At 37.3% G+C, this 14885-nt stretch overlaps 1 protein-coding gene and 1 non-coding gene across 15 annotated transcripts in view; both read right to left on the reverse strand.

The window, feature by feature from the left end:
- Nucleotides 1-1928: 1928 nt before the first annotated feature.
- Nucleotides 1929-14885, reverse strand: part of LOC126346684 (ankyrin-2-like) — a 962838-nt gene continuing 949881 nt past the window's right edge. For all 14 annotated transcript variants that reach the window (XM_050002221.1, XM_050002216.1, XM_050002220.1 and 11 more), the window contains one exon: nt 1929-5689. In XM_050002221.1, coding sequence (XP_049858178.1) covers nt 5572-5689 — 118 coding nt within the window. In that variant the 3' untranslated portion in view covers nt 1929-5571. The remainder of the gene's footprint in view (nt 5690-14885) is intronic.
- On the reverse strand, nt 8805-8879 carry Trnas-uga (transfer RNA serine (anticodon UGA)). The gene has a single exon. It is a non-coding gene; the product is annotated as a tRNA-Ser (tRNA).

Here is a 14885-nt window from a genome sequence, read left to right on the forward strand (position 1 = left end):
AAACTGTTAGGCATTGGGAAAGGTAGTGTTTAAAAGCGATAAGGCCATAGGCATTAGGGATGTTAGTATAAAAGGAGGTCGCATCAATAGAGATGAGCATAGCACTGTGTAGTAAAGGGACAGGAACTGTGAAGAGTCAATGGAGGAAATGGTTGGCATCTTTTATAAAGGAGGCTAGGTTCTGGTTGAAGGTGTTGGTCAATGAGAGTAGAGGGCGTTCTGGGTGGCTGTGTTTATGGACTTTAGTAAACATGTACAGGTAGGAGTGCAGGGAGTGGTAGAGGTGAGCAAAGAGATGGGCTCCAGGGAGGGGTTCTAGGCTGGGCCAAAGGATTTGAAGAGTGACTGGAGATCCTGCTGCATTTCTGCAATGGGATCACTATAGCAAGGTTTGTAGGTTGATGTATGACAGCTGCCGGAGTCCTTCTGCCAGGTAATTCTTGCAGTTCAAAACAGATGTAAAGTTAGTTTGCATGTTGAGGGGCTTGGGGAATGATGGTGAGGCAAAGTTCGAGATTAAGAAATTCTGGGAAGTTAACAGGGGTTAATTTGAGGGTAGTGGGGGTGGATCACAGTTGGATATAGAAGTGAACTGGGTTAGGCAGGATTCAACATTGGTCTTTGGTTGGGTCTACTTGGTAGGGTTGGTGGCAAAAAAGTGTTTCCACTGTAGGTACTGGGAGGAGGAGAGAAGGTCTTTAACAAATCCTGCATGACTGAATTTGGGAGTGGGGCAAAAGGTGAGGCCTTTGGAAAGCACTGATGTTGCTGTGGTGCTAAGGCTTCTAGAGGAAAGGTTCGTAACAGTGTTTAGCATCTTTTTAGGTTCTGGATTTGGTGTGGTGGTGGGAGAGAGTTTTGCAGGGTGGGGTAAATGTGATAGGTCTGCAAGACAGGGTTTATCAGCTATGAGGGGATGTTTGGAGATTGTTATAGAGATGGTGGACTGTGGTACTTCAAGGCAGGAGTAGGAAGTGAGCAGGGTAGAGAGCTTTCTGAGGTGGCATTGTGCATGTTGCTCGAGTTCCAGGAGGGAAAGAGTTTCAATGTGTGTTATAGGTACCAGGAATTTGGGATTGCATAGCAAGAGAATATTGCAGATGGAGAGAAGGTACTGCAATGAGGTTTGGGTTTGGCTGATAAGTGTTTTGCAGGACTATGTTGGTGAGGGCTAAGGACTGGTGGAATCTGACCACGTGGAGATCATTGTGAAAGGAGGTTTGACAGCCAGAGATGGGTAATTTTATGGTAAGGCAATTTGAGGGGATTCTATGAGCCAAGAAACATTGCAGGAACAGTATGTGGGACTGAGTTCTGGCTAGTTGTTGAATGTGTGTGTGTGTGTGTGTGTGTGTGTGTGTGTGTGTGTGTGTGTGTGTGTGTGTGTGTGTGTGAGTGAGTGAGTGAATGAGTGAGTGAGTGCACGTACGTGAGTGTCAGTCGTCTATTTTTTATGAAGGCCTTACCGGCCGAGAGCTTTATTTGTTACGATCTTTTTGTTGTGCCTATCTGCGACTCAGCGTCTCTGCTATATGGTGAGTGGCAACATTGCTTTCTATAGTATTGTTACATTCCATCCTGCATTTTCCATTGTTTTGTTTTTTCAAGGTGATAGTTAAAACTTTATGACTGTTCCTAGATGCTGGAAGAAAACTGGTGGGAGGAAGGGCATAGATCACTCAGAACCAAGGCTAAGAGGAAGGGAGCCATAGACATAGGAAACACCATCAAAAGGAGATGGATGTAAAATACAGTGTATAAGTAAGCACTGATCCTGATTCAGAACAGACCTGATAGCAGTACCAAATAAAGTTAGAAGTAAGGATGGATACAGAAGAAGAAGAAGAAGAAGAAGAAGAAGAAGAGGAGGAGGAGGAGGAGGAGGAGAAAACGCCAAATAGAGAAGCAACACAAAACATCAAACAAAATTTAAACAAATAAGAGGTGGCTTTATTTTATTTATATTACATTACTGACACTTCTTAGAAGCTATAGATGCATCTTAATAGCATTTTAAACTTTAGCTGCATAAATTAAAAAAAAGTCTCACACACAATGACAGAAATTACAAACACACAGTTTCTTACTTCTTACAAGCTAATCAAGCTTTTTACTGTGAAGACACAAACATTAATCACTTAGCTGGTTTCTGATAGACATATATTTTCATTAGATAGTTCATAGTTTGTCCTTAACATAACATAAGGCAACAGATTGGTGCTAACCTGCTACAGTGCAACTTCTGTGCAGTGGCCCCATAACTTTTAAAAACTTATATTGAAATGACCATTTCTGATAGTATTATAAAATAATATTTTAAATCCCACCATTCCACCTTCCTGGAACTTGACATATTTATACACTCTGTCTCACAATATTTCTTCATGTCACCATTATCCTAAACTTTATGTTTTAGGTGACAAGAATATAGCAAGAAAGAGGAATCCATGACAGTCATACATAATGAACATATTTTATACAGACAATGTTTTGCTATATGAAAATAAAAATCTCTGAAAATATCTATGCAGTGTTTCATAATCTGTGCTTACGGAAGTTATTCTAAGCATAATAATTCTACTAATGTTTTACAATATATACAAAACCTCTGGTGACATTGCATAACCTAAATAAGAAAGTGTTGTTTAGTAACTCACATCTTCCATTCATAACATTTATTTCAAACATCACAGAAATATTATACAACAGTTCTCAGATGGACTAAAATATTTTCTTTACACTTCTTATTACAAAATAAAACAAAGTGTCATAAAAGATCTCAAAACTTGTTGCACTTCTCAAGCAATTAACAGTAGACAAACTACTTTCCACATTTTTTTTAAATTTAGAAAACTTGGAGTTACTAATATTGTTACTATTACTGTTTAGTCAAAGTATTATTCCTTATGCAAATTTAATTGGAATGAGGTATTTATTTCTTGTTAGGCATACTATTTTTCTCTTGTGAATAGTAGAGTAGTATTGCATTTTGGTATGGAATGCAAACAAATGCCAGGAGATAGGTGAAAACATCATTACTGACAGTTCCATTTAAGGTCAGTCACAAACCACAAAAATTCTGCTTATGAAAGATCCCCCCTCCCCCCCCCCCCCCAAAAAAAAAAGGAAAAGAAAAAAGTCACCACAACATACCCTACTGATAAACACAGAAGAAGAACAGAGACTGTACCTGTGCAAACAATAGTTCCCATGCACTATCTGGCACCATTTATGGTAAACGATGGTACCCCAAATGGAGCAAAATGAATACAATTTAGAAAATACGATACAAGTGCTAATATATCATTGGTCTTGAATTACTAGTAAAAGCTGCAGTGTAAGGGGTATGAGGACTTTCAAGAAATTTCACATCTCACACATTTCATAACATGGATCTAAAAATTCACATGTATTTCCAACAGCAACTGCCTATCACTCACCAATTCACTCAAGTTTGGGTGCAAATATTTTGTTGATGAACAGCTGTTTAACAACACTAGTGAATAATGCTGTGTGCTGTTAACCTAGGTCTCCACCAATCAAGCAACATTAGGTTAAGTTATTATTTTAGAAAGTCAAAATGATTTTGTACCATTACATCAATATATACCTTCAGCATCGAAGACCATGAGAATCAATCTTGCCTTTGGCGTTTATCTTGAAGTACCTTCAATAAAGCTTAATGTAATTTATATTCTATATATACAAAATATTATGAATTCTTTTTGTAACTATTTATTAAAAATTTCAATATTCAACAGTAACTAGCTTCTGCAAGTCATATGGCTTCAAAATTCAGTTTCAAATTAGCTAACAGTCAAACAAACTTCCATTGCCACATACAAAATATGACTCTCCTAATAATTCTACAGGTATCTACATTTATTGTTTGAATAATTTGCATTTCTGAGATCACTGTCCATTATGTCTGTGAGAGGCATCTATTAAAGCACACATCTGTGTGTGTGTGTGTGTGTGTGTGTGTGTGTGTGTGTGTGTGTGTGTGTGTGTGCACCTGCAGCCACACATGCATGTGTGTGTGTGTGTGTGTGTGTGTGTGTGTGTGTGTGTGTGTGTGTTACAGACTGCTTAAGAGAATAATACATTATTCCAGGACATTAGAAAATATGATACATGCACCAATGCATCATTTAGAGCTTCTATAAGGAATTCCAAATCAATCTCCACAGCAGAAAACATTTTCACAAAACTGTACCTTGCATTGGCCACATTCCAATTATACTGGTACTGCGTAAACAAGAAAAATACAGTTGTAATTGCACTTGGCTCCTTCTGCTTTCTTGGTTGTAATTGTAAGTTCACAAGTCCATTATTCCTAAGAATTACATTCAAAACTGAACAGGTAGGGCATACAAAACAACAGGCCTATTAACAGTGACACTTGTCTTCTGTCAAGGAGCAATGTAAGAGCTGGGTCAGTGACTCAGAAAGACAAATTTCATTGAGAAAAATTAGGCACACTTCTATTTTGATACACTATGCAACTCTATGAATTAATTTATATTGCTGCTTCAATAGTCAGTTTATCCTTATTCCATTATTACAACATATACTTGTTTTCCAATTAGCTTCTGTTACAAATTCATCAACTAGTCTCTTCATTTCTGCACTATAACTTTTTGAGGAACAAACAAGCTGAGAAATGCATGTTAATCTATGACATCCTTTACTATAGTGGCACTAGCATAGTACCACACAATAGGCAGTGAAGTAATTTGTGCTGTGAAAAGCATAGTATAAATGAGCTGGTGCATATTTCTCAAAATATTTATTCCGATAAGTACAATAGAAAAAAAGGGCAGGTCAGAATTCTTTAACAGCCACTTCCATTATTCAAAATATTTACAAATTACATCAAAATTAATACCTTTCAATTTTGTTTGCAATCAGAAGCACAAATCATCTCAATTTTAATATCAGCTGTTCGCTTGTCAACAATGCTTCCCTGTTAGCTTGCTCTTTGGGGCTAGACATGTTCAGCAACAAGAAAATCATTGAACCAATATTACCTTCAGTTTCTAATCTGATAGAATTTACTTTTCCAGTTTAATAGTGTCAGATAAAACAATGTAGACTCTACATTTGCAACTACAGATATAAAGTAATATTTTTAAAAGTGAACAGAAGAAAACAAAATTAATTTTTGAGATTTTGACACTCTTCTCTTTCTATATCTTTGCACATCAATGAACTTATTTTAAGTCACAAATAACACTTTATTTCACAAATATATATATTACAGTCCAGTTTGATGAACACAACTCATACAAAATAGACTTCAAAGCTCAAAATATCTGAAAATAAGTTGCTGTATTTATTTTCCTCAAAGTCTAACATGAAAGATTTCTCTGAATGTTCTGTTTATAAGTTTTATAAATCCCACAGTGAAATAGAGTAATGACATATTTAAGAAAAATTTTAAGCAGCACCATTCTCAAGCAATATGCTTTACTTCACAATAAATAATTACAGTCCAAATCAAACATAAATTGTCTTCTACAGTATATCTTCTGTAGAAGAAAATACCAGTTTTTTTTTTACATTTAAAATTTATGGCTGTTTACGTTCATCTTGCATGAATTTATCAACTATTTCTTGCATTGACTGTCTTAGGCCATCACTTGGTTCCCCTGTGGATGACGTAGTTACTGTACGGGTGGTCACTGTCCTGTAATGTAAAAAAGCTGTTATAGTAAAATTAAATATAGAAATACAAAATTGATTCAATGACTTCAGATATTAAAAATCTGGTATTTTTAACATTACAGAATTTCTGCAACTGGAACACAACTTTATAATTATCTTGACCATGAATCGCAATTCCATAACCTTATTGACAAACAGAGCAAAACTTTGCAGAAGAAATCTACTTGATATCAAACTGGCTTACCAATATAAAATAGTGTGGTTCTACGAAAATAGGTTGATCAATGCAATATTTATTAATGGTTTTGTTCAAATAATGTGAAATGATGCAGTTGTTGCACCGACTAACAGAATCTAAAATTGTAGGTCTGATTTGTTTCAAAAGGTACTATTGAAAACCATACAGGTTACGAGAATAAAGTCTAAAACGAGAAACGTGAGTGGCCGATGACTTACAAAATCTACTACATGTGCCTGTCCCCTTGATAAAACATTACATCAATAATATAATACATTACAATATTGAATTATTGGCGAGTACTTACAATCTGGAGGGGAAATACGTGCTACTGCTGATAGACAAGTAAAAGTGATACCCTTCCTAGCTTTCGGAACTACTCTTATCCTCACAACTGCTGAGCTCTGAGTGACCTGCCATTCCTTTTTAACATTCCCCAAACTACACCTCTGTCCTCCATGAGGAAGAGAACTACTGGTGCTGAGGAATTTATTGCTTTCATTTTCATGTGCAGGATCACACATTTCATCTCCTGAAAGTAAGCACTGACCAGTAACTCTGTCTCATAATTTATTAGTTTTCTTGGTTGATTTTTCGTTTGAAAGAATTAATTTCCGAAGTAATTAGGGACACATAAGCAGATCAGACACAACCTTGGTAATTGAAATTCCTTCGGGGAATATAAATAATGAACAGGGACCCCACTGGTGTGCCATTCCTCTCCTGTACAATTACCATTTCTCTCCTGTCGCTATCTCTCCCTCCCAGCCGTAAGGCAGTCATTCCACCAACCCTGCCTCCTATTCCCCACCTCCTTTTCCTCCACCCAATACAACCCTAAAACCAGTCAACAGCATAGTCGGTACAATGTAGTCAGCCAAGATAATATAGTTATGCTGGTGTATGTGTATTCCATTAGCTCTGAAGAAGATCTGATCTAAAAACTTGGTAATGTTTCCAGCCTTGTTCGTGTATATAATGACGATCCAGGCCTCAACTATGAGGTGAGCTTTTACCTTTACGCATTTCATTATTCAGATATAGTCTTCAGTCTTAATGTTCATATCATATTTGTCTTATCAGCGGCTAAAATAGAGGACAAATTGGCTGACAAAGCTCTACATTCTTGCCCTGTTACAGAAGACAATCAATAAAAACATACAGTACCACATGCAGTCTGTATGGCATGGGGACTTCACACTGGTGTGTCATCCTGCTTGAGTTGGAAATTATGAATAAAGGGACTGTGTCCTATTCATAAGGAGGAGAGAAGCACTTGCATTCCCTGACCATTTCAAATGTTTAGGACCACATGATTCGACAATGTAATGGTGATTCTATTCTGCTGAGGCATAACTGACAAAATTTTATGGTGTAGTACACAAATAAACTAAAACGAAAAATTATGTATTACACATATTTAAATTAAATGCCATGAAATTTTCTCCAGTTTTTTCTGAAAATTCACATAAAACTGTAATACAAAAATGTAAATGGAAAATATATACAATTGCATTCAAAGTGCTTACAAATATGCTAACTAATATTATTGTTTAGCTTAATGATGACCAACATCAAAGAGCTGCAATTTTTGACAAATATCCTACATTTACGGAAGATTAAAATTTTACAAATTGTTGCATTTGTCAACTGCTTTTCACCGACAATGCATTTATTGCATATTGTGGATGGATAACAGGACTTTGGCTTGTTGTTGTTGTGGTCTTCAGGTCAGAGACTGGTTTGATACAGCTCTCTACGCTACTCTATCCTGTGCCAGCTTCTTCATCTCCCAGTACCTACTGCAACCTACATCCTTCCGAATCTGCTTAGTATATTCATCTCTTGGTCTCCCACTGTGATTTTTACCCTCCACACTGCCCTCCAAAACTAAATTGGTGATCCCTTGATGCCTCAGAACATGTCCTACCAACAGATCCCTTCTTTTAGTCAAGTTGTGCCACAAATTTCTCTTCTCCCCAATTCTATTCAATACCATTAGTTATGTGACCTACCCATCTAATCTTCAGCATTCTTCTGTAACACCACATATCGAAAGCCTCTATTCTCTTTTTGTCTAAACTGTTTATTGTCCACGTTTCACTTCCATACATGGCTACCTCCATACAAATACTTTCAGAAATGACTTCCTGACACATAAATCGATGTTAACGAATTTCTCTTCTTCAGAAACACTTTCCTTGCCATTGCCATTCTACATTTTATATCCTCTCTACTTCGTCCATCATCAGTTATTTTGCTCCCTAAATAGCAAAACTCATTTACTACTTTAAGTGTCTCATTTCATAATCTAATTCCCTCAGCATCACCCAATTTAATTTGACTACATTCCATTATCCTCATTTTGCTTTTGTTGATGTTCATCTAATATCCTCCTTTCAAGACACTGTCCATTCTCTTCAACTGCTCTTCCAGGTCCTTAGCTGTATATTACAGAATTACAATATCATCGGTGAATCTCAATGTTTTTCAAAGTTTGGCTTATCTGGACGAGAATTACAGTTTGCAGAATGACACAAAAAAGTATGTCTGGCATCATTTCAAGACAAATGGTCACCTGATGATACTCAGAGGTCAAGGTGGCTGACCACAGTGGCTCATGCTGGTCCTGAAACAACAGTGTTTACACTAAAAGCAGAGCTAAACTTCTTTTTGCAGACAATGCATTTATTGCATATCATGAATGGATAACAGGACTTTGTTCTGCTGAAACCGATCATCATTTGGAAATGAACAGCATTATTTTTAAGAAGTGTTTTCTTAATGTTTTAAACCACTACAAGAAGACCGCATTATTCTAATGGATAAAACCAGCATCCATCCAATACAAATTGACAATTCACTATCTTCAAACTGATATAAATCAGATTAAAACTGTGTGCCCGACCGAGACTCGAACTCGGGACCTTTGCCTTTCACGGGCAAGTGCTCTACCAACTGAGCTACCGAAGCATGACTCACGCCCGGTACTCACAGCTTTACTTCTGCCAGTATCCATCTCCTACCTTCCACTTGCCCGCAAAAGGCAAAGGTCCCGAGTTCGAGTCTCGGTCGGGCACACAGTTTTATTCTGCCAGGAAGTTTCATATCAGCGCACACTCCGCTGCAGAGTGAAAATCTCATTCTGATATAAATCAGTTATTGTACATTTTTTGCGTAAGACAAAGGTTCTATTTTCCTCTGTTGGAACTAGGGATGAATTTTATTTAAGCACAGATACTAGCTGGAAATAAAGTACAGGTTGTCCCACATAAAACCAATACTCTTCATGTACGAATTAATCATCTCTAGTGGAATTTCTTGTGAAGTGATAAAATTGTCTCGAAAGTTGGCTACACTGCATTTTACCATAAAGTTGAGTGCAGCTGTGTGTTGGTGCATCAGTAGTTGTGAGAAACTCATATTGTTGAGTTGTTTCAGAAATGGGGCAGTCTGCATTAAAACAGAAAATTGATCTTGTGGAGTGTCACATAAAGACATGCTCCATCCCACAGGCTCCAACAAGGAAAGTAAAGGTTCCATCAAGGAAAGTAAAGAAATGCTGCAGGTGAAATATCCTCGTAGGAAACTCTGCTTGACCAGAATGGAAGGCTGTAGGATCCATTCAAAATGTGCACAGGAACGGGCAACCAACAGTGAGGGCTAATGTAACTATAGATGGAATTCCCATGGTCATTATGAGAAGTCATCGCAAGTCGGTAAGGAGGTTATCACAGCAAGTTGGTGTAAATCATGTCATTTCATACTAATAGATATGAAATTAAAAGACTATTGTGTGAGTGTGGTGCAGGAGTTGAAATTTGAGGATCAGGAAAAGAAACAAGTTCATTATTGTAACTGGCTGTTAACATCAACTACTAACAGTAACTTGAATCCCTTGCTTTACTTCATATCAGATGAGGCCTGATTTAATTTTTCAGGTTATGTAAACTCCGACAATTGCAGATACTGGTCACATGGCAACCCATATATTCTGCATAAGGAACATCTCCACTCAAAGAAGATAGGTGTTCGGTGTGTGTTGTCTGGCATGTGCATTACTGGCCCCATATTTTTCAATTACCCCATAAACACTGCCAGATATCTAGAGACCTTTGACTCTTTCTATGGACAACTGACAGATACAGAGAAATTGTATATAATATTCCAACAAAATGGAGCAACTGCCCACACATCCAAAGAAAGCATGGCCCACATCTCTTAAGTGTTCCCTGAAGACAGACTTCTCAGTAGAGGCATGACACATTGTGATTTTTATTTATGGAGCACACTAAAAAGCAAAGTGTATGCTGACAATCCAGGCACAAATTATGATCTTAAACAGAAAATTCTAAGAGAAATAAATATCGTTTTGCCTACAGAATTACAGCATGTTGCTGGCAATGGCATCATGCGAAGTTAGCAATGCCTGGATGCTCGTGGCCACCACTACCAGCATCCCTTATAAACAGGTAATAACATGTTTTTTTTCTTTTTTTAGTAAGTTCATTGTTATTTGAATCTCAGCCATGAGGCAAACTGCTTTTATGTGGGACATCCTGTACAGGAAATGAATAGATTTTAAAAGAATGGGGACATGAAGTACAGTGCCCTCCACTGTATCACTGTAGATATAATCCAATGGAACTGATGTTAGTCAAGAAATATCAGGATACTGCACAGAGGAATACAACCTCTTTGCATGCTAATGTTGAATGACTTACACATGCAGCTGTTCATTTAAGGGAGGATGATTAGGCTGATTAGTTAAAAAAGCAGCTGTGTGATGGATATATAATCTCCAACAGCACGTTAGGATTGCAGCAACAAAATTTATTTTTGTAAGACTGAACAACAGCACTGACAGTGCATTTGAATCATAATCAGAGGATGAATAACTTTAGGTATCTATGAAACCTTAAACAACACAGGTGGGTCTCTTCCATCCTGGTGCCTGAGTGACCTGGCCTTCCTTTTTAACTTTCCCTAACCTCCCCTCTCTCCTCCATAAGAAAAAAACTGACAGCTCCAAAAGCTAGAGTAGTATCATGTATTTTTACTTTTACACCTGTCAGTCTGCTGAAGGTAAGTCATGGCCAAAAATTCTGACTGAAAATTTACTAAAAACAAATGGGGTATTTAAAAGATTCATTTAACAATACTTTACTATATTTCATTATTATCTTTCTTTTTTCTTTTCCTTGAGCCTTTTCCTGCAACAGCACAGGGTCACCACGGTTATTAACAGATTTGGCATGTTTAATTTAAGGGGAGGCTGAATGCCCTTTGCTGTTGCCACCCTATTACCATCCCAGGACAGAATACTTGTACCACAACTGTCTGTGTGTAGTGTTAGCCATGTAAAAGAGAGCAAAAGTTTTCTAAATGTTTGCAAATTGTGTAACTGAGGCAGGACTTGGGTACCAGACCAGTATTCGCCAAGTGGAACATGGAGAACTGCCTAAAAACATCCAGGCTCACTGATCTGCTGATTGATACAGGGCCAGCACATCTTCTTGTCCCAGAAGTGACAATTTTGCATGCACAGCTATTCGGGTGGGACATATACTTCATTAATATATAACTATTTAATGGAATAACTACAAGCAGATACATAGAAGATACACAGGACTGCAGAATTAGTAATTTGAACAACAAAAGAATAAGGTAGTATTGGCCTAATTAGTCTTTGTTGATTTCTATGTAGGATGTATCACAATTAGTAGCAACCACTTGGGGGTGCCAAGCTGAGAGGAGTGCCCTAGTGCAAGATTTGCCTACAGTACATATCACAATTAGCAACTGACATAGGTGAAGTGTACGAGAGGTAAGGGGGGGGGGGGGGGGGGCAAGTGATAAGTCACTCTTATGGAAATATGCTCTACAACTGGCCCTGGTTACTCTTTAGTAAGTGTCCTGATATGCAAGCTCAGTTTCCCATAATTATTGTTAATTTCTATTTGTCATAGGACATGCCACCTATAAAATAATGCATCATGGAATTTTAATATAAGAGCATGTAAGAATTCTAACAATCCATTAACAAAATTTGAAATCTATAACATTAGTTAAAATAAAAGTTACTTAAAATCAAATTGTGGTTGTTTGTTCTTTGTATTGTAAATATTTTACAATTTTACATTGCTGCCCATGATAATTGCAACACTATAAATGAATCATAATAAATAAATAATAATTGATTTACATGTGACTTTTATCAAATGACTAAACACACAAGTAACATAATAATGCTATTTGTCTAAAATTACTATTTGGTGAACAATCATCAATGTCTTACGGCAGTAAATCATACATTCTTCCATCAGAATTGATTTCCTATATTGGCTACAAGATGAGTATGATGAGTGAGTTACTGACAGGCAAATTCTACTGGGCAGAACATGTGGACCTGCATTGGTTTTCTAGAATACACTTCCATGAATGCATCAAAAGGAGGGAAACATCTGACACTCTCCAGTTTTCATAATGTAGTTGTTGGAACATTGAATGTTATATTATCTTATGGTGCATCAGATGATTGCATCATGTGTTTATCTAATATGAAATTGGACCCTCCTATTATAGAGATATATAAATGTCTTCTCACACACCGGCAACCATTAACTGAAGTAAGAACATACTTATTAGACCATTCCAGCTAAAGCACTCTTCATTTGACATTACTGGTGTTCTGAGCAAATGAAGGAGTGAACATGGTCAACATGGTAGATACAAGTGAAATGTGGAGAGAGACAATTGTACATCCATAACAGCACTCTAATAAGAAGCTAGAGTGTTATACGGATGCAACAACCACCCTCTTTGCAATGTGGCACTCTATGCACTACTGCCTGGTTTACATTTTATACAAGTCCCCTTGGTTCATAAATCTCACGTATAGTAGAGGACACACAGAGGATAGTATACAAGCTCTGTTATGCAGATAAAGTAATATGGGCAGTGGAATAAAACAGAAACAGAAAGTTAGATGGAGGACACAAGATACCGTATTTTGCATTTATACTTAGACACTTCATAGTGAGCATGTGTTTAAGAATTTAATAAAAGTGACACTAAGATGGAATGTTGTAGGTGGCACTTGTGCCAGGCTATGAACAGTTCCAATTAGAATTTAAACACAGCATAGCAAAATAAAGTGTAACATTTACCAAAACTACATCATCTACATCAACTGCAAACCACTGTGAAATGCATGACAGAGGGTGCTTCTCATGGAGTGTTGGAAGGATGATTGCTTAAATGTGTATGTGCACACTGCGATTGGTATAATCTTGCTTTCACAGTCCCTACAGAAGTGGTTTTTAAGGGTTGTAATATATTCTTCAGACTGATTTGATGTGGCCCACCATAACTCATCATCTCAGAATAGCTCTTACACACAACGTCTCAGTGATTTGTGGATGTACACCCATCTCTGTCACCCCTCACCGTTTTCGCCCTCTATGGTTTCGTGTCTCTTATTCTAGTGAGTGTTTCCCACATATTTCTTTGTTCCTCAATTCTTCTTGTCTTGTCTTGTCAGTCCACTCAATTTTCAGTTCTTCTGTACCACCAGATCCCAAATGCTTTAATAATTTTATTTGCTGGTTGTCCCGGAGTTCATTATTCGCCTTAGTGCAACGATGCACTTCAGATGTACATTTTCAGAAATTTCTTCTTCAAATTAAGGACCATGTTTGATAATAGCAGACTTTCTTTTAGTGAGCAGTACCCTCTTTGCATGTGTTAGACTGCATCTTATATCCTCCTTGCTTCATCCACCACATATTATGTTGCTTAAAAGGTAGCAGGATTCCTTAATTTCATCTACTATGTTGTCCTGCATCTTCATGTTACGTTTATGACTGATCTAATTTCAGCTACTCCTCAGACTTTCATCTTTCTCTGGTTGAATCCATATTCTGTGCTCTTTAGAGTATTCATTCCATCTGACAAGTCCTGTAATTCTACCTCAAATTCACTTATAATATCAATTACATCTGCATATTATATCAATGTCATTTTTTGCCCTCAATTTTGGGGTTGGGTTATTGTAGGGGAGGAAACCAGACAGCAAGGTCATCGGTCTCATTGGATTAGGGACGGACAGGCCCTTTCAATGGAACCATCCCTGAATTTGCCTGGAGCAATTTAGGGGAATCATGGAAAACCTAAATCAGGATGGCTGGACGTGGGATTGAACCATTGTCCTCCCGAATTTGAGTCCAGTGTGCTAATCATTGTGTCAGTTCGCTCAATTCCCTGAATTTTAAGCTCACTCATGAACCCTTCTTTATTTTCAAGGACTGCTTCTTCAACGTACAAGCTGAACAACAGGGACAACGATTTCATCTTTACCTCTCGCCCTTTCTACTCCAGATCTTCTGTTCTATCATTCCTTCTTGCCCCTTGTACATAATGCATATAACTCGCCTTTACCTACAGCTTACACTTATTTTTTGGGGAATATCAAAAATTCTTTGAAGATATTTTAGTTAATACTGTTTCTCAAAACTTTGTGAGTGGGCTTTTGCTGGATAGTTGGTGTCTATCTTCAAGCATCATCCAGTTCAGATTTTTCAGAATCTCCTTGATTCCCTCGCATGAGTCAAACAAACTTGTGACTACTGATGTCACATTTAATGAATTACAGCAATATTAAACTATAACTGCTAGTGACTGCAAAGAAATACTAGGCACTTTTAAGTTTTCTGTTTCTACCAAAAAAGGTGCAGTAAACTGAGGACTCAAGAAGATGTATTCAGATGTCAGTAATACTGTGTACTAAGAAGGTAAAAATTCCATAAGTGGGCAAACCACATCCATAAAAGTCAACCACTCACCCATTTGAACTTTTCACCTTCATTATCTGATGTATTCTGGCATCTGTGAAGCATACTGATCTCATATGCGACATTTACAAGCAATCAATCGATCTGTACTGTTGACACAACTCATACACACACGAACATCCATCTTT

This window comes from Schistocerca gregaria, chromosome 1, assembly GCF_023897955.1.
Source record: "Schistocerca gregaria isolate iqSchGreg1 chromosome 1, iqSchGreg1.2, whole genome shotgun sequence".
In the NCBI taxonomy this organism is placed as follows: domain Eukaryota; kingdom Metazoa; phylum Arthropoda; class Insecta; order Orthoptera; family Acrididae; genus Schistocerca; species Schistocerca gregaria.